This window comes from Meriones unguiculatus, chromosome 2, assembly GCF_030254825.1.
Source record: "Meriones unguiculatus strain TT.TT164.6M chromosome 2, Bangor_MerUng_6.1, whole genome shotgun sequence".
NCBI classification, from domain to species: Eukaryota; Metazoa; Chordata; class Mammalia; order Rodentia; family Muridae; genus Meriones; species Meriones unguiculatus.
In genome coordinates this window covers 41,877,462-41,899,012 of record NC_083350.1, presented here as the reverse complement: position 1 = coordinate 41,899,012, position 21,551 = coordinate 41,877,462, and the positions used below count along the sequence as shown (strand labels likewise).

The window sequence follows — 21,551 nt, the reverse complement described above, 5'->3', positions numbered from 1 at the left end:
GCATGCAACTCCTTTGTCCATGTGGTATATTGGGGATCAAACCCGGGGCTTTGTACATCTAGACAAGCACACGCGCAACTGAGTTGCCCAAGCTAAACATCAAGGAGCCTGCAGATCCCTGTTACTTGCTAATAAGCAGTTTTGTCCGTGCACTCTGAAGTAAAGTAACTCAGAACTCCCTGAAGAGAACAGAAGTGCTATAGTAGTTAAAGGAAAAGGCTCCCCAAATCAATTCTCACTAATGGTAGAAAGGATAGAGGTGTGAAGGAGTGTAGCTGTGGGAGCAAACAGTTGTGGAGTCTGTGTACTGCAAAGGAAAGGAAAGAGCAACAATCTGTTTTTGTGCTTTCACAAGTTAACCTGCTGGAGTTTAGTCAAGTGCTGTTCATGACTCATGTTATTAATTAATGGCTTCTTTAAATGATATTTGCCTCAATTCAAACTCAGTGTGGTAGTTGGCAGTGGGGGTTGCCAAATCCAACGTGTGTGTGTGTGTGTGTGTGTGTGTGTGTGTGACAGTGTTCTTATCCAGGAATTAATGGTCAAAATCTAATAAACTTTTCAATTTGCCCTCATAAGAAACACCAGGCTCATGGGCAACATTATCTATTAGCTTGGTCATCGGCTTAAGGACATCAGGTACTTGGCAACAACTCTGAAATTTCCTCTTTGGTCTTTGAACTACCACGAAGAAGGTGTAGCCATGTTCTGTAACAGTGCAATAGGTGACCCGCAACTGTGAAGAGATGGAAAGGCACAGAGGCTGCATCGGCTGCCAAGGTCAACACACTGGATCCCACTCTCCCAGTACGTCAGGGCAACAGTTTCCTCCACGCCCTAGGGCAAGCCCCATTCAGTCAGAGATCCCCTGGTTTCGCCCAAAGCTGGACATAGGTTAGCCTAGATCAGTGTTGTGGCACATAATTCCTTTAACCACATGAGGATTTTTGCTATTGTTTCTACCTCCAGCTCTGGGTCTCGGTTCAGTCTCCTCCACAATGAGTTCCTTCAAATGAATTTTATCTCTTTCTGCAGAGCCCTCTGTTAGGCAGAGAGACAGCTTGGCAAGATCTTGTCTACGGGTAAACCTTGTATTGTATCTTAGTTACTCTTGGGTTGCTGTGATAAAACAGTATGACAAAATCAACTTATGGGAGAAAGTTTATTTTGGCTTATGCTTCCAGGGGTTTAGGGTTCATTAGGGCAGAGCCAGAAACTGAGAGCTCATGTCTTCAAGCCACAAACATAAAGCAAAGAGAGATCAAACTGAAAATAGTATGAGTCTTTAAATTCTCAAAGCCCACTTCCAGTGAAACACAGTCCCCAATAAGGCCACGTCTTCCAAACCTCCCCAGACAATGCTATCAACGAGCGACCAAGTGTTCAAGTGGCCAAGACTAATGGAGACCACCACAAACTTACTACTAGGAGACGATGTTCTTTTAGGTTTTAGAGCAATGGCCACTACCAACAACAGTCAGGCTCAGAGTCTAGGCCGGAACTGCAGTGAGGAGGTGCAAGGGCCCAAGGAAGCTGTTTCTGGAAACAGTAGTATCAAGCCTTATGCATTCAGGTGGGTCCAGCTTTACCCCAAGGCCTTGGGATTTGCAAAGACAAAGTCTCAGGCTAAGATAAGCAGCACTGTCTTGCCCTGAGAAAACCTCAGCAGGAAGTTGTTGAACTGGAGATAGTCCAACTTTAGCCCATTCCTAAATGAGACAGCATTCTCTGGGTTGAGCACCATAAAAGGCTAAATCAAATAGATCATAGTCTCTCTCCCCAAATACAACCATGTGCAGAATTAACCCACAAAGCTGATCTGAAGGTATCCCACCTGAGCCAATCCGACCCCCAGGGGTTTAGAGGGTGGCACTTCTATACCATATTTTTTTCAACTTTTCTAGTTTATGGCCCAGTTCTTCCTGACTTGTTAGAGGTAGGGGGACCTACTGAGGTCCTGTCCTTGCCACCAACTTCCTCCATGCACAGTGCCACCCCTAATTAATAGCTTATACACCACTGGCAAATCAGGGGATGAGGGCTCCTGTCTTTCCAGTGTGGCTATATATACTTCCCTTGCAAACAAGGCCCAGTATCTTCCTTTTTGTTTTAAATCTGTTCCCTGCAAGCAGCAGTGGTTCTAAGAGTGAGGTTCTGGGTAGGCATAAACACATTCTCTCCCTCTTCGCCATCCCATGTTGAAGATTAAATGTGCTAAATAATGATAGCACTAGTAGCATAGATTATGTGTGTGTGTGCGTGTGTTGGTTAGTTTGGGGTCTGTTTTTTGTCAGCTTGACACAAATCATGACATATTTGTAAAAGTGACTCTCAACTGAGAAATGCCTGCAGGGAAATCCATGGAGTATTTTATCACAGCAACAGAAAGCCAGCTAGGACAATGTGTGAGCATTCACAATCCTCAGAGTAACTCTTTACATTTACGGAAGAACACTGAGATTCAGCAAGGAGATGAATCTCACCTTGCTGATGAATCAGATGGCTGATTATATGTGTGTATACCCAAAAATTGTGTGATAGCATTATGAGGTCAGGACCTTTGAGAGAGTATTGGGGAAGAGAGCTTGCCCTCAAGAATAGGAATCATGCTCTGACTAAAGATGCTTTTAGAAACCTGTTTCCTCTTCTTCCATGTGAGGATGCAGGGAGAAGGTGCCATCACTGACCAATGGGTCCTTACCAGACAGCAGATCTGTTAGTGCTATGACCTTGGACTTCTCAGGTTTCAGAACTGTGAGAACTCACTTCTGTACTGACTGTCCAGTCTTAGCAGTTCTGCTATAGTGACCCCAGGACACTGCAGTTGTCTTCTGTGTAGCTTTCTTAGCCCTCACTAGTGTTTTTTTTTTTAATTACAGTTTATTCACTTTGTATCCCCCCCATAAGCCCCTCCCTCCTCCCCTCCCAGCCCCACCCTCCCTTCCCTTTCTTCTCGCTTGCCCCTCCCAAGTCCACTGATAGGGGAGGTCCTCCTCTCCTTCCTTCTGATCTTAGTCTATCATATCCCATCAGGAAAGGCTGCATTGTCATATCTGTGGCCTGGTAGGGCTGCTCTCCCCTCAGGGGGAGGTGATCAAAGAACAGGCCTATCAGATTATGTCAGAGGCAGTCCTCTTCACTAGTGTTTTAATGTTAGTTTTAGCAAAGCTCTACTAACTGCAGCATTTTAATGATTGAGTTAACACTTAAAACATTTATCCTTCAGGTCCAAGTTTTATTTAATTAACAAAATACTGGGGGAAGCTGACGTCGTGGCACACACCTTTAGTCCCAGCACTTGAGAGGCAGAGGCATGAGGATCCCTGTGAGTTTGAGGTCAGCCTGGTCTACAAAGCTACACAAAGAAACCCTGTCTCAAAACAAACAAACAAACAAAAATACTGAAGGGACGAGTTGTTTTAAAATAAAGCTATTTCTGGTGAAAAATATAATTAATAGAGGACCAAGCTGGGATTAAAATCCGGGTAGTTTTACTTCATGGCAATATTCCAGGGTGTACTGGGGCAGATACACAGCAGAAAGAGTTGATCCAATGACAAGTTGAAAGAATGTAAAAGTGCCAATAAGATCAACCAGAAGTCAGAATGGATCTTCACTGTCGCCTCATATTTTCAGTTTTTAATAACACAGTAATGAAACATTTTTCCTTTTGGGGTGGGTCACTTTCATGGGCTTAGTAAACTGGATACTGTCATGTCTATGTGTGGATCCAATCTGCAGCAGCTACAGCACATTCAGGAAATGCAACTGAAAACCTGTAAGAAAATAAAAAGATAAGAAGGCCTTGGGCTTATAGTTTGTTTTTTTGGTTGGCTTTTGGGAGGTGGTGGTTGTTTTTTGTTTGTTTTGTTCCATTTTGCTTTTACTTTTTGATTTTCCGAGACAGGGTTTCTCTGTGTTGCCTTGGCTGTCCTGGAATCACTTTGTAGACCAGGCTGGCCTTGAACTCACAGAGAACCGCCTGCCTCTGCATCCCAGTGTGCTGGGATTACAGCATCTGGCTTTGTTTTCACTTTTTAAAGTTATTGCAGCAAAATGCACATAAGGAAATGTACTGTTTTAATAATTTTAAGTGTATAATTTCATGGCATTTAGATATATTCAAAATGTACACTGCCAGAGCTTTCCCAGAATTTCTTCATTATCCAAACAAAACTCTTTAGTTACTGAAAAAATTTACATTCTATTTCTCCTTCTGCAGCCCCTGTCAACCTATATTGCTCTCTTTTTCTCTCTCGGTCTTTCTCTCTCTCTCAATTAATTTTAAATTATTTTTGTTTCTTGATCCAGGGTTCCTCTGTGTAACCTTAGCATTGTCCTGGAACTCTGGAACTTGTGCTGCAGACCAGGCTGGCTTTAAACTCAGAGAGAATCACCTGCCTCTGCCTCCTGAGTGCTGGGATTAAAGGGATGTGACAACACTGCCTGGCTACTCTGTCTCTATGAACATTCCTCATTTATGTGGAATCATACAATATTTATCTTTTTAAACATAATGTCCATATTTTAGCATATGTCAAAATTTTTTTTTTTTATTTTTAAAGTCTGTAAACTATTCTTCTGTGTGAAAGAAGGTGGGTCTTCAGTGAGGCCGTGAAGTCACCATACCTTCTGGGAAGCTTTGTTGAGTTAGCCAACCTATACTGCTTCTTTAGCTCCTGGGGAATCGTTTATTCAGGCATGCCTCTGGTCCCTTTACAGCAGCTCCACGTGGGCGGCACAGAGTTCTCAGGGCGACATCTCACTGGCATGTGGCAGAATTTCTCAGAACGGTTGGTGTTTCTATCCAAAGCTATGTATGTGCACATAAACATTGACCCGAGACAAGACCTTTTTTAATCGTTAGTTATTTTGATGATCACTTCCTGTTAATTTCATTATCTACAGTTACTCAGCACTTAACATTTATTTATTCATCATAAAAAAAAATGCTGACTTCCACGTTGCCTGGGACACTGTGCCATGCTGAGGAGCACAGACTGATATTTCTCAGAATACTTTTCCACAGTCTTCATTGGAATGAGAATGATGGTTAGTCAACCACAAAGAATAAAAACATTTATTTAAGAAATGCCATCCAGCATCAATTCCAGTTTGGCAGGCATGTGAAGGGTGGGTGGTGAATGTTTTATTATTACATGACACTTGAGATTTAGAAAGCATTGTGGTAATGATCATAAAGGAGGAATACTTACTAAAGCTGAAAAGTAAGTTACCATGATGCAGAAAGTTGAGAACATGCCATGAAAGCTACCACCTTCTCTGGGAACTGAACACGAGGTCGACTGGCAGGACCCTTGTGGGGCACAGTGGCTTGTGACTATGAGGAAGTGAACAGTAGCCATCTGGGAGTCAGAGAAGTAAAGACCAGGAGACACACAAACTAGGAAGAATGTCTTTGTTCCTGGGTTTCTATAAAAATATATATCTTTTAAAAACCTGAGAGTGCTGGCACACATCTTTAATCCCAGCACTGTCGGGGCAGAGGCAGGTGGATCTGTGAGTTTGATGCTATCCTGGTCTACAGAGCAAGTTTCAAGCCAGCCAGAGATACATAATGAGACCCTGTATAAAACCAGACCCCCAAACCTGAATAAGCATGTGTAGTAATCTTTTTCTGTGACTGCATTAAATATCAATGATGATGCAGATATCCAAAAATATCTGTTCATTGTAAGCATGCATTATGTCTTCTGCGATGATTACACTATGCATCACCTCATAAAAATTTAAGACTTTGCTTTATTGCTTTCTGGCTTCACTTTTTCCCATCCTGGGAGAGGACAAACGCCTTTAGAGATCCATCAATCTGACCCTTTGATTTCACAGACAAAGGAGAATAGCTGCCCACTGGCACATTCATCCTTAGTGGCAGTGATTGGACTGCAAATAGGTCTCCTGGCCCCTGATGGGCACTTTCCCATTATTTGACATGAGTCATCCTTAGCCACATGCCCAGCCTGCGCTTGTTCTCACTGCTTCAGTCTCAAATGGGCTAAAGCTCTGGGAGGGAAAGGTTACAGGTCTGCGTGGCCCTCCCTGGATTGTTATATACACGAGGCCCTAAAAGCAGAGGTGGTAGAAATACATTCTCTGCTTCTACCCGAGTCTTCAAAATCAACCCATAACAACACACACACGTACATATGTGAGCACACAATGCATACACACATGTGCATACTCAGTCACACCATCCTTGATAATATATATTCCCTGAGTCAAATACTGTGTAAAAGGGGCCTTTCTAGAGGCTAACATGAGAGGTTACTGATTTTAAAGGCAAACAGCTTGTGATTCACGTACTTTTCACAGGCTCTGTGAATAAAGCCTGGGTCACAGAAGACTACTAACAAGGTCAAGGCCCATCTCTACAGATTCCCTAGCTACCACACTCTCAAAAGAATTGCTAATTCCTGGTAGGAACTGGTTCCAAATTCCAGCAGACACAAAAACTACATGTGGCTAGATTGTTTCCAAAACCCTGACCATACTGACATCCACTTTGTTTTTGTTTTTGAGATAGGGTTTCTCTGTGTAGTCCTAGCTGCCCTGGAACCTATGCTGTAGACCACGCTAGCCTCAAACTTAGAGAGCTGTGCCTGCCTCTGCCTCCTGAGCACTGGGATTAAAGGCATGCACCACCATTGCCTGGCCCTGACATCTACCTCTGATCTCCTCCTAATATGCATCAACCCTGCACATGTCCCATCCTGGCCACCCATATTTCTGGGTGACAGCGCAAGAATGCTTTGTGGTAATTGATAATCATAAGGGAAGCAGGAAAAAAAGGTGGTCAGACCTCTCATGGCCAGAGCTATTTTCTTCATGTCTTTCGATTTTCAGTATCATATTTTGAAAATGTCTGTCATGCATGCCTGTTTATGGCTCAACACGAGATAAAAATATTCATGAACTATGAATATTCAGTTTATCATCAGAAAGTTCCATAGTCCTAGGCCTGCAGGAATGTACCTATCTTGTGCTCCACAGATTTCTTGAAAGCAGACTCACTAACATCTAAGCATTTCTTAAAAATTGCTTTTTAAAATTTTTATTTTTTTATTAATTATAGTTTATTCACTTTGTATCCCAGCTGTAGCCCCCTTCCTCATCCCCTCCCAATCCTGCCCTCCCTCCTTCTCCTTCCATGCCCCTCCCCCAAGTCCACTGATAGGGGAGGTCCTCTTCCCCTTCCCTCTGACCCTAGTCTATCAGGTCTCATCAGGACTGGCTGCATTGTCTTCTTCTGTGACTTGGTAAGGCTGCTCCCTCCTCAGGGGGAGGTGACCAAAGAGATAGCCACTGAGTTCATGTCAGAGACAGTCCCTGTTCCCCTTACTAGGGTACCCACTTGGATACTGAGCTGCCATGGGCTACATCTGTGCAGTGGTGCTAGGTTCTCTCCATGCATGGTCCTTGTTTGGAATATCAGTCTCAGAAAAGACCCCAGTGGCCAGATTTTTTTGGTTCTGTTGCTCTTCTTGTGGAACTCCTGTTCCCTCCAGGTATTTCTATCTCCCACTTCTTTAATAAGATTCCCTGCACTTTGCCCAGAGTTTGGCTATGAGTCCCAGCATCTGCTTTGATACCCTGCTGGGTAGAGTCAGAACTGCTTTCTTAAGTGAAGATGAATCATTTTGTTTAGAAAACAGGAGCCAGCCGGGTGTGTGCTTCATCTCAGGCAATAAACTGTCTTCGCATCCCATTTCGTGTCTCTTTCCATACAGTTTGTTGCCTCTCATACACAGATTCCTGGAAAATTTTTCCCACTTGTGTAGAAAAGCCTTGGCTCTCTTCCTCTAAGGCATTGATGGTTTGTAGGGCCAAGGGAGTCCTTTCCCTAGAAAGAGGGCTGTTCAGGGGCCGCATGGGTATGACAGAGTTGTACTTGTGTTGTCTGTTCACAGAATTCATCAGGGATGTGTAGAACTGGAAGTTACACCAGGTGTCTCTTAAAAAGTTCTCAGTCAGTAACAAGATTGTCCATGCAGACCCATTCACCGCATCATCTAGATTTTGCAAATGCAGCCTTCCACACGGCATCTCAGCAAAAATCATTCCCGGCCTGATACCAAAGTCATTTTGCAGTACATTCTGGACTCTGAGGGCCTCATCTGTGTCATCTTCTGCATGCAGTATCACAAATTTGAGGAACTCTTCTTCAGCTTCCTCCTCAGGCATTTCCCCTTTTGCCTCAGTGCCCTCTTGCTCTCCTGTTGGCTGCCCTGCTCTGTTGCTATGCCCCACAAGACCAGGCAAGGACACAGCCTCAGAGTTCTTGGCCTCTGACTCACGGCAGTCTTGATCTGCATCCACACTATGTCTTTTATGCCAAGAGAGAGGGCAGTTATCTAGTTTAGACTTCCCAACACCCATGACAGACTGGCAGGGGCAGACAAAAGAGCTTTATTTGAGTATCAACGTTTCTTTTCAGTCTAAAAGAGGAAATAACAAAGCAGAATATTACATGTTTAATCAAAGTATTTAAAACAAAAACTTTCAAACTGGAAGAAAAACATCAAAAGGACCATAACATAAGGGCCTAAGAAACAAATGGCAGCCAACCAAGAAACAAAACTATCAGATTTTTTTGAGCCTCACAAGGGCTGCCAGAGACAAGAGAAAGCTTTTGGTAGCAAACACAAATAGGATGTAAATATCCTAAAGATGAATGATAGTTGCTCTACTGCGTCAGCATTGAAAGGTCTGAAATGTCAGTATTCAGGATTCACTGTATTACCAAGGTGCTGGAAGTGATTGAAAAGAAATTAACATATACAAGAAAATTTTTCTCCAGGTGGTCCTAGGAATGTTAGAGAACATATATCCACCCAAGTAACGTTAACATCTCGGTTTGGATCAGAATCTAGAAACTAAGATCTGCAGTTTTTTGTTTTTTGTTTTTGTTTTTTTTTCTCCCAGTGAAGCCAACTGAGAATGATGTCATTTGCATTCATTCTTTTGTGAGCTGAAATTCTGGAATTAGAAGAATTAGACCAGCTGCAAAAGAAAAGTAATCCACATGAACAGAATTTAAATAACTTCAGAAGATGTTGGAAATGTTAAATTCAAGGGAAATTCTTTTATCAAAAAAAGAAAACTTAGGATAGATAAATATTGCTTTCATATTTTTTAATATGATACAGGCTATATTATTTATTCTCTGTGTTCAAAGACCAGATGAAAAAATAAACTAGGCTTTTGAGCCAATGCCTTTTCCCAGCTCACACATGTTCTTGGGCTGCCTTTCTCTTTCTTAATGAACTTTCTCTGTTTATACCACTGTATATGTTTATATAGTCACATACACAATGACCTAAATAATACAGTTACGGAGACATACATAATTCAGATTGAGAAGTGTTAGGAAAAACACATACAAAATCTCATTCTAATGCATATGCAGGATAAATGCTGCTGTCCCTGGTTAATGAAGGAATTGATGGCCACTGCTTGTCATTGAGACCAGGCTCCAAGGTGCTAGTTGATCAAGAGGTATTCTAAAGTACCATTCTAAAATGTAGCCCACACACATTGCAAATAATAAAACCTATCTGATTTGTCCCTTCTTTGGTGGCCAGGACCCACTGCTGCCTTTTGTTGCTGGTGAGGGTCTCCTGAGGTCACTGTTCATCATGTGTGTCTGTATGTGTTTAGTATTAAGAACGGTGAAAAAATGGGGCAGCAAAGGTGAATGAGAAGTGCTGGTGGAAGTTTTGGTTTTAAATAACTGAGGAATAAAAGATAGAATAAAGAAAGACTAATGAGGACAAGAAGTATCTGTGCAGATACCTGGAGGGAGAGCCTTCTGGGTAGAGAACAGCAAACAAACATACAGGTCCTGAGGCTGTTGAATGCCTGGCATTTGAGGAGCAATAGAAGGTGGGGGGATGGGAGGAGCATGAACTGAGCAGGAGGAAATAGTGAGAGAAGGCAGAGAGGAAGCTTGATCACTCAGTACTTGCACTAGGACAGAGTGGAGATTAGTGTAGATGCAGGAACACCAGTTACAGTCCATCACAGAAACCCAGCAGAAGGTAGTGGTGGCTTGAGACAAAGTGGCAGCAAAGCCAGTGGCTGGATTTGGGACTCTTTGAAAACAGAACTGAAAGGAGGTGATGCTGAGTAGGCACCAGAAACTGTGGAGTTAGGAGAAAGTCAACCCGGGAGATGCACAGTTGGCATTTATCTTCATAATGCTGTATTTAAAACCTAAAGACCATGTGAGATTATTAAAGGAAAGAGCATAGACCGGAAAGGGAAGTGCCCAGCAGCTGAGCCACTCTGGTACTTCAACCTCATAGAAGTCATGAAAGAACCAGCAAAGAAGTTGGAGTTGGAGTGGTGGGGACTGTGCCACCCTAGAAGCCAAGGGAAGAAACAGTTCAAGAGGGGTTTGTCTTCAGATTGGCCCAGGGTGTCGAGCACTGAGAAATACAGAGAACAATAAGAGATACCATTAAGATGAGCAGACTTGGCACAGTGGAGGTGCAACAGCAAGCTACCATTTTAGTAGAGTTCAAAAATAAGACAGAAAAAAAGCAATATAGTGTGTGTGTGTGTGTGTGTGTGTGTGTGTGTAAGATGAAGAACAACCTACAGTGTCAGTCCTCAGGGCCTACACGCCTTTTTTGAGACAGGAACCTGTAGCTCAACAATTAGCGTATGGCAAGCTCCAGTGATCCAAGTTTGCTGGGACCACAAAAACACACCTCCACCCCCAGTTTTGTTTTGTTTCTTAAACATTGGTTCTGAAGATCAAAACCAGGTCCTCTTGAAAGCACTTTTCTGAGTTATCTCCTGAGCCCTAAAAAACCATTTTGAAAAGTTTTATCACAAAGAACAAAGGTAGAAAAATGAAGTAAGGCTGGTGGAGGGGGAGGGATACCTAGAGAAGGTCATTCATAAAAATGCCTATCAGTTGGCAAAGAGCAGGTATTGAGGAATAAATTGATTCATGCATGAAGTAAGGGGCAGACAGTGATGTGCTGGGTAGGCAAGAGGGAGTAGTCAGCCTTTGCCAGGTAAACAGGCAGGATTAATGGCATGGATACAAATGTGTGCGTGCGTGCATGTGTGTGTGTGTCAGGGCTAGTAGTGGTGGACATGTATAGATAGTCTCTTCTTCAACTACTCCCAGTAAGACAGGATAGAGACCTTTCTGCAAACTGCCTCAGATCTCATTTTAAAATGTAATGGAGAGAAATACCATGTCTCCATTGTATTATTCCTCCCCAACCCCAAAGCTGATGAGCCTCAAGCTCCCTCTTCAGCCCAGAGGATATCTGTGTTAGGAAGGATAGCAGGCTAGAGCAGCAGAGCCCCCCTTTCGGCAGCAGTTTCCCAGAAGGTCCCTCTGGGGTGTCCCAGGTCCAAGCTATCTAGTCCTGCCCATGACTAGTGATGAAACATCAGTATGAACATCCCTTTCTTGCTAAGCTTAGTCTCTCCATTCAGCTCTTTGTGATGGTTAATTTCATGTGTTGCCTCACTCCGCCTTGGTAGCCCAGTGTTTGGCCAAATACCAGTCTACAGAGGTTATTGACGTTTACATCAGTAAACTCTGAGTGAATGGGATTAGCCTTCATAATTAGCCACATCCCATCAGCTGGACAACCTAAAGGAAGGACTCTGCCAGCAGAAGGCAACACAGTCTTTAAACTCAAGAATGTAGCAACTCATTCTTGTTATTATTGGTTGTTGTTATTCTGGACTGGAGATTGAACCTAGCTCCTAATGCTAAGGGCCACTTTACTCCTGAGATAACTTCCCCAACCCCAGGAATGCTCTCTCTGAATTCTCAGCCTGGTTTGTCCTGCTCAGCCCTCTCAGTCCTACAAACCATTTCTTTAAAATGTACCCTTCTCCCCAGCCTCCATGTATGTCACATTGGTCCCGTTGTTCCAGAAGGAACCCTAATATAATATCCTTCGGAAGGCTGGAGAGGTAACTTACCTGACAGAATGCTCACTTAAGAGTTTCCTGTCGTTAAGTTAAAAGTTAATGTTCCTCTTTTAGAACCATTAGACCACCTGGAAAGAGAGGCTCTCAAATGGTAGGAGTAAAATAATAATTAATAATAATCTGATAAAATGCATATACACATAAACTTTCAGTCTGTTTATCACAGGAAGAGATTAAATATTTAAACGAGTACTTTTGAAATGCAGTGCATTTAAAATGCTAGTATATCTGTGATACTTGAACTGGAGAGCCTTTTTTCTTTCATATCTGAACTGCACCATCTTGTGGTAGGAATACGTAAAATCAACGGTTTCTTGTCTGACTAAGGCTTTGTTGGAAAGTTATTTTACATCTAGACTTACTGGGCACACAGGAGGGCAACCTGCAGCAAGAAGCAGGGTGCAACAGCAAGGACCCGCATAATCCTCAGAAGCGCTCAGGAATCAGGAGAGAACAGTGTTAAGAGAGGGGCTGGGGGAATTTAGAGTAGAGGAGACTTAAGAGTATTATGTTAGCGACGTGGAGAAATGACTCTGTAATTAAGCACTCATACTGGGCTTGCTGAGGAGTTGCGTTCAGATCCCAGCATCCATGTTTGATGTTCACAACTGCCTGTAACTTCAGCTCCAAACGATCCAATGCCTTCTTCTCCACCATACCTCCCAAACCATTACACTGTCTCTACCTTATTTTCATTTTAGATCAATATCTCTCCCTTAATATATAGATTTCATTCTTTCCTAATATCTAGTCCATTCTCCAATCAGCAGTCAGACTGAACTAAACACACATACCTGATCAGGTTAATCCCATCTGCAACGCTGATATGACCCACTGTACTTAGAATCCAAACCATGACAAATAATGTCCTATATGGCTCCTCCTGCTCTACTCTATCATCTCATACCTTTCTATTATTCCTTCAGTGCATCAGCCTAGAGGTCTTCATGGGCCCCTTTTAGTTATCTGACTGGCTTAGTTTCTCTTATAGCAGGACCTATGAAGACATTTTTATTGTATGTTTGTCATGAGTAATATGAGTTTATTTCCTTATTATAAGAGCTCTTGTACATTGGCTATCCAATATTCTATTAGAGATCATGATGATTAATCTTTATTGTCAACTTAACAGGGTTTGGATTGACTTAGGAAACACACCTCTGGGCATATCTAGGGTGTTTCTAGAATAACCGAGGAGGGAAGAACCATCTGAATGGGCAGCAGTCCATGGGCTTGGGACTCTGAATGAAAAAAAAAAAAAAACAACAACAACCAAAAAAACCCAAACAAAGAACATGAGTAGAGAACAGCCTTTTTGCTTCCTGACTGTAGCAAAATGTGACCAACTGCTTACCCTGCTGTGATGATATGAGGTCCTCTGAACTGTGAGCCAAAATAAATACTTCTTCCCTTGAGTTGCTTTTTGTCAGGTGTTTGGTAAAATAATATAGGCCACTGCTATAACCCCAGTTACATAGGAGGAGGATCACAAGTTCGAGCCTGCCTGGGCTGCAGAGTGACTTCATGATCAATGTAGGCAACTAATGAAGAGCCTGTCTCAGAAATTTACAAAGGGCTAGGGGAACAACTAAGTGACTTGTCTAGCATATGCAAAGCTTGGGGCCCAGTCCCTAATACTGAAGAACAAAAAAGACCCCAACTCTGGCAAATGTAAATGCAAAATGCTAGTTTATATTCCTATGGCAGAATCCTCTCATAAACATCAATAATGTTTATGAACAAATTTAGTTACAGGACAAAATCCTTCTGTAATACTTAGTTGATATAAGATAGTATATATAGGATGATCCCAGCTTTGTAATACAAAATACAGATAAAGTAGGCAGAAAAGAACTATACCAAAAGGTTAACATTGTTTATCTGTAGACGCTATGCATGTAAGAACATGTATTCTTTGTTCATATATACATATATATATGAAGGACACACATAAATATTTCTCACATACATAAATATACATAAGTTTATGTATTTTATAAGAATTATGCCATATAATGAATAAAGTGTAATTAATAAAAGTTAAAAAATTAAAAAAAAGAATTATGCTATATGAAGAAAAAGGAGATTAATATATAAGAAATATTTTCTAGGTTTTGTCTTTTTTATTTATTTATTATTATTTTATTTTTAAATAATTTTTATACATTTACTTGTATCCCAGCTGTAGCCCACTCCCTCTTTCCCTCCCAATAATCCCCTCCCTCCCTCATCTCCTCCCTGCCCCCTTCCAAGTCCACTGAGAAGGGGTGTCCTCTTCTCCTTCCGTCTGGCCCTAGCGTATCAGGTATCTTCAGGATGGTTGCAATGTCCTTATCTGTGGCCTAGCAAGGCTGCTCCTCCCTCAGAGGGGAGGGGAGGCTCATGAGTTCATGTCAGAAACAATTCCTGTCCCCCTTACTAGGGAACCCACTTGGATGCTGAGCTACCACGGGCTATGTCTGAGCAGGGGTTGTAGGTTATATCCACGCATGGTCCTTGGTTTTGTCTTTTAAAATGCAAGACACATTAATTCAATGCCCATATAGCATGGGTTAAGCCATCTTCATATTTAACTGTATTTAACTTTTTTACATATAAGCAAATTTTACAATGGCATGGGTTTGTTAATACCACAGTAAATCCAGCTCCCAGACTTTTTCTAGCCCCCCCAACTACAAAAACACTGCTTAGTCACCTGAACATAAGCATTGTCACAGCACCAAAAAGAGGCCCCAGAGAAAGCTAATGCTTAATTACTTTAAAAACTGCCTCTGTCAGAGGACAAAAACACAAACAGAAAGTTGATTTTCATCTGGCCATCTAACTGTCTTTTAGCCTTCCTTTCCACTCTCTGCCAAATCATTGCCTATTCTCTTTGGTAAATGTGATGGTGCCAAATTCAAAGTTCTGGGGTTATGGGCATATTGTACCATTTCTAGCTCTTTTCTTTCACTTTATATATTTAAAGGACAAAATGAGAACTTGTACTAAAAATATCTCCAAACAAGAAAGATGCTTTATTTTTTTAAATAGAATTTTAAGGCAAGGTAGTGGCAGAATGGCACTCAAGAAAAAGATGGTCAAATAGTTTTAACATTAGCAGAAGCAAAACAGATGATTTAAAGATAATACGACTTCAGCTGGGAAGTGGTGCCACATGCCTGTCATCCCAGCACTTGGGAGGCAGGAGCAGATGGATCTCTGAGTTTGAGGCCCACTTTGTCTACAAAGCAAGTTCCAGGACAGCCAAGGATACACAGAGAAACCCTGTCTCAAAACACAAAACCAAACAAAAAAGATATCAACCTTTCACAGAACGCAGTAGTCCATGCTTATTCCTGGTTGTTTTCCTTCAGTTTCAGTTACATGAGGTCAACCACAATCTAAAATTTCTAAATGGAAAAATCCAGAAATGTGTAATTCTTGTTTTCGATTTCTTGCTGTTCTGAGCAATGTCCCACCTGGACCTGAGTCATCCTTCTGTCTGGCATATTTACACTGTATACTCTACTTGCCTGCCAGTCACTATGTAGACTATCACATAATTGTCAGAAAAGGGCAGGGTATGTATTCAGGTAATCCTTATTTTGGTAATTTTATTACAATATGCTGTTACCATGGTTCTATTTTATCAGTTATTAATTTCTTACCATGCTTAATTGATAAATTAAGCCTCGTTGTGGGTATGCGTACAAAGAAACCCTTATTTTCATATGCTTTAAGAGGTTCCACAATTTCAGGAACGATCTGGCAGAAGGAGGGCTGCTGTACTAGAAGAGCTTCAGTACCTGCAGCTCAGTCACAGGCTAGTGGCAAAATGGTTCTTGTTATAACAGGGCAGTATTCTTTTCAGATGCACGTGAGAAGGAACACGGAGTGAAGGAATAAAGTCTGTGGTAGTTAACTGTCACTGTGGCAGAGGGAAGACAGGAGAAGAGATCAGGAACTAGACCTCAGGCCTTCATAGCCACTATAAAAGCTTTTTTTTTTTCCTTTTCCTTTTTTTTTTTTATCATTCTGATGAGAAACTACCAGATAGCTTTGAAGAAAGTAAAAGTTCTGACATACTAACTGCAGAGAAGCCAGGGTGGGAGGAAAAACTATAATCCCCTACGGTTTAGCTTGAGAGGAAGAAGGCAATCAGCCACTCCTCAGATTCTGTTTGTTGGTTAAGTGTGGGGTCTGAGCTAAAAAGAAGTTAAGCCTGACATGGTAGTACTTGCCTTTAATCCCAGCACACAGGAGGTAGATGAATCTCTGTGATTTTGAGGCCAGCCTGGTCTACGCAGTGAATTCCAGGACAGCCCCAGCCTACACAGAAAGACCCTGTCTCGAACAACAACAGCAGCAACAGCAAAAACCCAACCAAAAGAATAAAGACAAGAGTGATTCCTGGGGCTGAGGACATAGCCCTGAGGTAGGGCACTTGTTGGTCAGACACAGGGCTCAATGCCCAGTGCTAGCAGAAAATAACAATTCTTGGAGTGTGAACTTACATGAATGGCAGCAGTTTTCACTGAGACATGGAAGGTTACAAAACGAAAGCACAAGAGAGCAAGGACTGGGTGTGTTGTGTATAATCTCAATAGTTTTGTTTGCATATACTAAATTAAAACATCTATCAGATTGCTAGTTGGACACGTCAAAAGACCTGGATGTATGCTGGCAAATCTAAAAAGAAGTAAAGCTAGAGATTACAATTAGGAAGCCATTATCTTATAGGTGTTACCTATAGTCAGGGACTAATGGTTCTGGGTAGAAGTCATCTCAGGCGAAAGTATCTCTAGAAAAAGATGATGGCCAAGCCCTGAGCCCCGTGGCACCTAAACATTCAGTGATTGAGAAGCTTAAGTGACCAGCAAGCTGAGAGCACAGGAGAACTCAGTAAGTTTCAATGAAGTCAAATGAAGAAGGAAGACCATGGAGGAGGAGCACATCAAAGACAAGGGCAAATGACTGCTCAGGAAAGAGGAGTACTGAGAACTGTGGACAGATACCAGATTTCACAAGTCGGCCCCGAATGACACCCAGGGCTAGCAGGGGGAAATACAGGGGGAAAAAATAGGAGAAGTAGGAACAGAGGCCCAGGGGCAAGGCTTTCAAAGAGGTTATTTTACAAAAAAAGGAGCCAAGAAGTGGGGATGTTTGTCCTGGGGGAATTACTTAAAGATGGTATTTAACAGTATGCATTTGTTAAAATAATGAATAAAAAAATGAGATGTGGTTGAACAATATAAGCACGGTTAGTATATCAAGCCTCAGCGGCACTGACTTTGCCTCAAATATAACTTATTAGTCTATTTGTGCTCGTCTATTTTCTGATACGATATAAAATGCAGCTAACTTCAGTTAGGTTGAGGGGTTTTGTTGCTCTTTGTTTTCTGCAAGACAGGGATTCTCTTGTAGCTTTGGCCATCCTGGAACTCTATCTGTAGACCAGGCTGGCCTGGAATTCAGATCCACCCCCCTCTGCCTCTTGAGTGCTGAGATTTAAGGTCTGCGCTACCACCACCTGACAAAGTGTTGAGTGAGTAAAAATTATACTTTTAAATACTTTAAAACGGTTTACTGCTCTAGAAACTTTGAGTGGTCGTAAGTAACGCAATATGAAACCACCAGCAAAACCACCAGCAGCCAGCAAAAATTAGCCCTAGAAAAGCAGAAAGAACAAAGAAAAACCCACAAAACTTCATGCCCTGGCTCTGTGTGGCTGGCTGAAGCTGGCAGAGAGCTTTAAACGCCTCACTGGCACCTTTCAAAATTACATTCTCAGCACTCCACAGGCTAAGGCAGGAGGACTGGAGTTTGAGGCTAGACTGAACTATAAAGAGATGGAGGCTAGCCTCGACTACATGTCTGTTCTGTAAAAAAGTTTTCTAGTCAAAATGACACACATGACTAACAAACAGGTACGCGGGGTTTCCCTTCAGAACAGTGTCAGAGGGGCAGGCCATGTGCCACTCCATTGGAGGGCTGCCTGTTCTGAAGGGAACCCTGTGCAGACATGGGCCACATGCTACTCCCCAGCCTGCCCGTAACTTGCCTGGGAAGCAGTGCTGCGCGACCACGAGGCTCTTCAGTCTTCCTCTCACACTGAGCAAGCCCCTGCTGATAGGTCACTTGTCACAGAAGTCCGAAAGTTAGGATGTGACTGTCGTAAATCTGGTTCCAAAGCCAATGCTCGGCTCTGCACACCACACCCACTGAGACCGCAGAGTACCAAGTCCAGGGCTGGCCATGAAGCCCTTAGTTTGGTGGTCGTGCTCTGTGTCTCTGCGGGGTCCCGGCCTGGGCAGACTGCGCCACCCGCTACCAGTGGAGGGTGGTGATGCACTGTCACCAAGAGGAAGCAGATGGCTAAGGGCGGAGGAGGGGAACCACCTTGGGGAACTGTCACTCAGGCAAATACTGGCTGGGTTCACTGGTTTCTGTTCTCTCCCTTTTAAGTTTGTTTTTCTCCTTTTAAATGAAGCTTCGAATTCCAGGCTAAGAGAAACAAGAAATGGAATTCCACTTCTGTCTGTTCCTTACAGACCAAATAAAGCCGAAGGCCAACAGAAAACAACCAACCAAACTACCCAAAAACAACGAAAATCAAGTAAAAGTACAAACTTTCCAGAGCCCCTGACCTTGATTTTTACCTTAGACTCCAATGCTGGTCATACCTGAAAAGTTTAGTTACATCTTCTCTTTCCCTTTTTTTTAAATTTTTTATTTAACTTTTATTAATTACACTTTATTCATTTTGTATCCCCCCATAAGCCCCTCTCTCTTCCCCTCCCGCTCCCATCCTCTCCCCCTCCCTTTCTGTATGTATGCCCCTCCCCTCTTCTTTCCCTTTTAATTCTGACATTATGGTGATTTTGAGACAGGGTCTCACTATGTAGTTCTGTTTGTTCTTGAACTCACTTTGTAGGATGAATGAAAAAAAGAAAAAGACATGACTATTCCTAGGTATGATGGAGGAGACAATTTATTGTAGATAAAAGGGAGAGCATAGCCAGAAGCAGAGACATCTGAGAGAGTCCAGAATGGATATGCCCCTGAGCCGGGGATGGGGGTGGGAGAGGTTAAGAGGGGAGGGATGGAGGAGAACTGGGGAACCAGAGGCAGCAGCAGAGACAGCAAAAGGTAAAAGGGCAAGTAACAAAAAATGGCCAGATTATAAAGGGAAAAGCCTCTGGGAGAAGGGCAGCCCAGCCTCTGGCCTGAAAATTCCAGGTAGAGGGCAGGGTATGCCAGCCATGCCCTGTAAAAGGAGAGCCTAGCAGCTTCGTCTCCTTTCATATGTTAAATATAGGCACTTCAGCCATATGTCCCAGGGTTTGAGACTTAGACCAAGCTGGCTTCCAATTTACAGAGACCTCCTTAGCTCTAGGTGTGTACCACCATGCCCAGCTAATTCTGTCAATTTTCACTTGCTGCCAAGGAAAGGAACTTGACCAAATCCAGAGAGCCCACGGCTAACACCCACGGCTAACAAACTGGGCTCAAAAGTCTGTGCCTGTTCTCAGAGGCTTATTGCACAGAGCTCCAAGTTCCTCATCTCCCAGGCAGCTACCTGAATGCACCACTGACGGTGGTGCTAAGAGACAGTCACTACTCAAACTGCTGCTGTCTAGTGACTGGTCTCATATTGAGGCCCCAGGCTGCCTGGGTGTTGCATCACTTGGCCTTTGTGTTCTTCTTGTCTCTTCTCTATTAAGTTTCCTTGGGCTGCTCCTCTTTCTGTCAGTTCTTCAAATCAGTGCATTCCTTCTTTCCTCCTCCTCTTCTGTCTGCCATAGGGAAATATAAACTATTATGTGTACTACTTGTATACAGAGATTGGCATACCATCAGTCTAACTCTATGCACTGAAATTAGTTTGGGTCTGTATTCTGGTTCTCCTGGCTGGTTCAGAAATTCAAAGAACCTCCTGCTTGTGGTGAAGTAAGGATGTCATCTCTAAGACCCTGAGGTGTGACCTGAAACTTACTGTGACTTGTACAAAGGCATTGCAAACCTTTGCTTTTTTGTTAGCCTTACTGTAGCAGTATGTCCCCAGATTTCCCTTAATGCAGGCAAAAGCAATGCTTGGTTTTTACTCAGTCTTTGTTGTCATCGTAAACTAGCAGCGAAGCTGTGTTTGTGAGACTGACCATTTATTGAACCAGGCCATTTATTAATCAAGTAGAAAGAGATAGCTTGTCAGTCATGACAAAAAAGAACAGCAATGCCACCTATTGTCAAAAACTGCATCTTCTTCCATGTGTTCCTTCTATGAAATGAAGGTGCTGAATGCAGGCAGTTGCAAGGTTTACAGTCCATCAACAAAATTTCCTCTGTATAGTAAATACTGCTTCACCTGCCACTCCTCCAAAATATTCAAATCAGAGAAAACTACTAAGGACAGATTCAACAGGCATCTACTTCCCCATTCCACACGTCCATCAAGTTTTCCAATGAGCTGGAAGTCATTAACATCCAGGGTAGACTGGCTCACTTTCCCACTCTCTTTTTTAAATTGCTTCAAATGTTGCACTGGTCATGACAATACATGCATGTGTTGCTCAAAGAATATGTTAAGTAGGTTATACACACATACATATAAACTTAAAAGTTTTTTGGTTTTTTTTCGGAGACAATTTTTTCTGTATAGCCTTGGCTGTTCTAGAGTCACTAGAGAATAGGCTGGCCTTGAACTCAAGAGATCCACCTGCCTCGGCCTCTAAGTGGTGGGATTAAAGGTGTGTGCCTCCACGCTTGGACTAAACAAGTTTTTAAAAAGGAGGTAAAAAGAAAAGGAAGTCTGAGAATTAATTGCCTAAACACTCACACCATGAAAATAAATGGGGCATGGATTCAATTAAAGAACAAAAATGTAAATAAAACCAAAACTTAAAGGACATAAAAAAATAAATAAAATGGGCTCAGTAAGAGCAAAATATAGTTACTTGAAAAAGACTATTAAAATTAATAAAGTACCAGGAGACATGCTTAAGAGAAGAGAGGGGACTGGAGAGATGACTCAGCAGCTAAGAGTACTGTCTATTTTTCCAGAGGTCCTGAGTTCAATTCTCAACAACCACGTTTGGCTCACAATCATCTATACTAGAATCTGTTGCCATCTTCTAGCACACAGGTGTACATGCAGATAGAACAATCATATACGTTAAATAAAATAAATTTAAAAAAATTTAAATAAAAGACAATGAGAAAACATAAATTATACTGGATATAAAAAGGAGAGAGATATCAATGCAGATCACAAGACATCTGCAAAATGTGGAGGATATTAATTCTGGTCCAGTAAGTTGTTCAAGAAGCCTCTATGGGGCTTTCACATTCCTAAATGTCTCACTGGGGCTGTTAACATGCCAGACTCTGACCACTATTTTCTTGAGGTAATGTTTATGTAAGTAACCTGACACAGGATGTTAATGTTTCCCTCCAGGACAAACAAAAACTAGCTTAGTGCTTGCTATAAGGGTGGAAGATTCTTTTGGCTCATTGCAGGTATAGCATTTTCTGGCTCTTCTATCACTTATATGGACTTAGTGGGCAAGAGGAATCAGTGAAAATAA

At 42.3% G+C, this 21,551-nt stretch overlaps 1 protein-coding gene across 1 annotated transcript; it reads right to left on the bottom strand.

The window, feature by feature from the left end:
- Positions 1 to 4,972: 4,972 nt before the first annotated feature.
- Positions 4,973 to 18,712, bottom strand: Ticam2 (TIR domain containing adaptor molecule 2). The gene is made up of 2 exons (XM_021652553.2): positions 18,029 to 18,712; positions 4,973 to 8,456 (listed from the first exon to the last, which is right to left on the bottom strand). Exon 2 carries the CDS (start codon positions 8,395 to 8,397, stop codon positions 7,699 to 7,701), a length of 699 nt encoding a protein of 232 aa, XP_021508228.1. The 5' UTR covers positions 8,398 to 8,456; positions 18,029 to 18,712; the 3' UTR covers positions 4,973 to 7,698.
- Between the last annotated feature and the right edge of the window lie 2,839 nt (positions 18,713 to 21,551).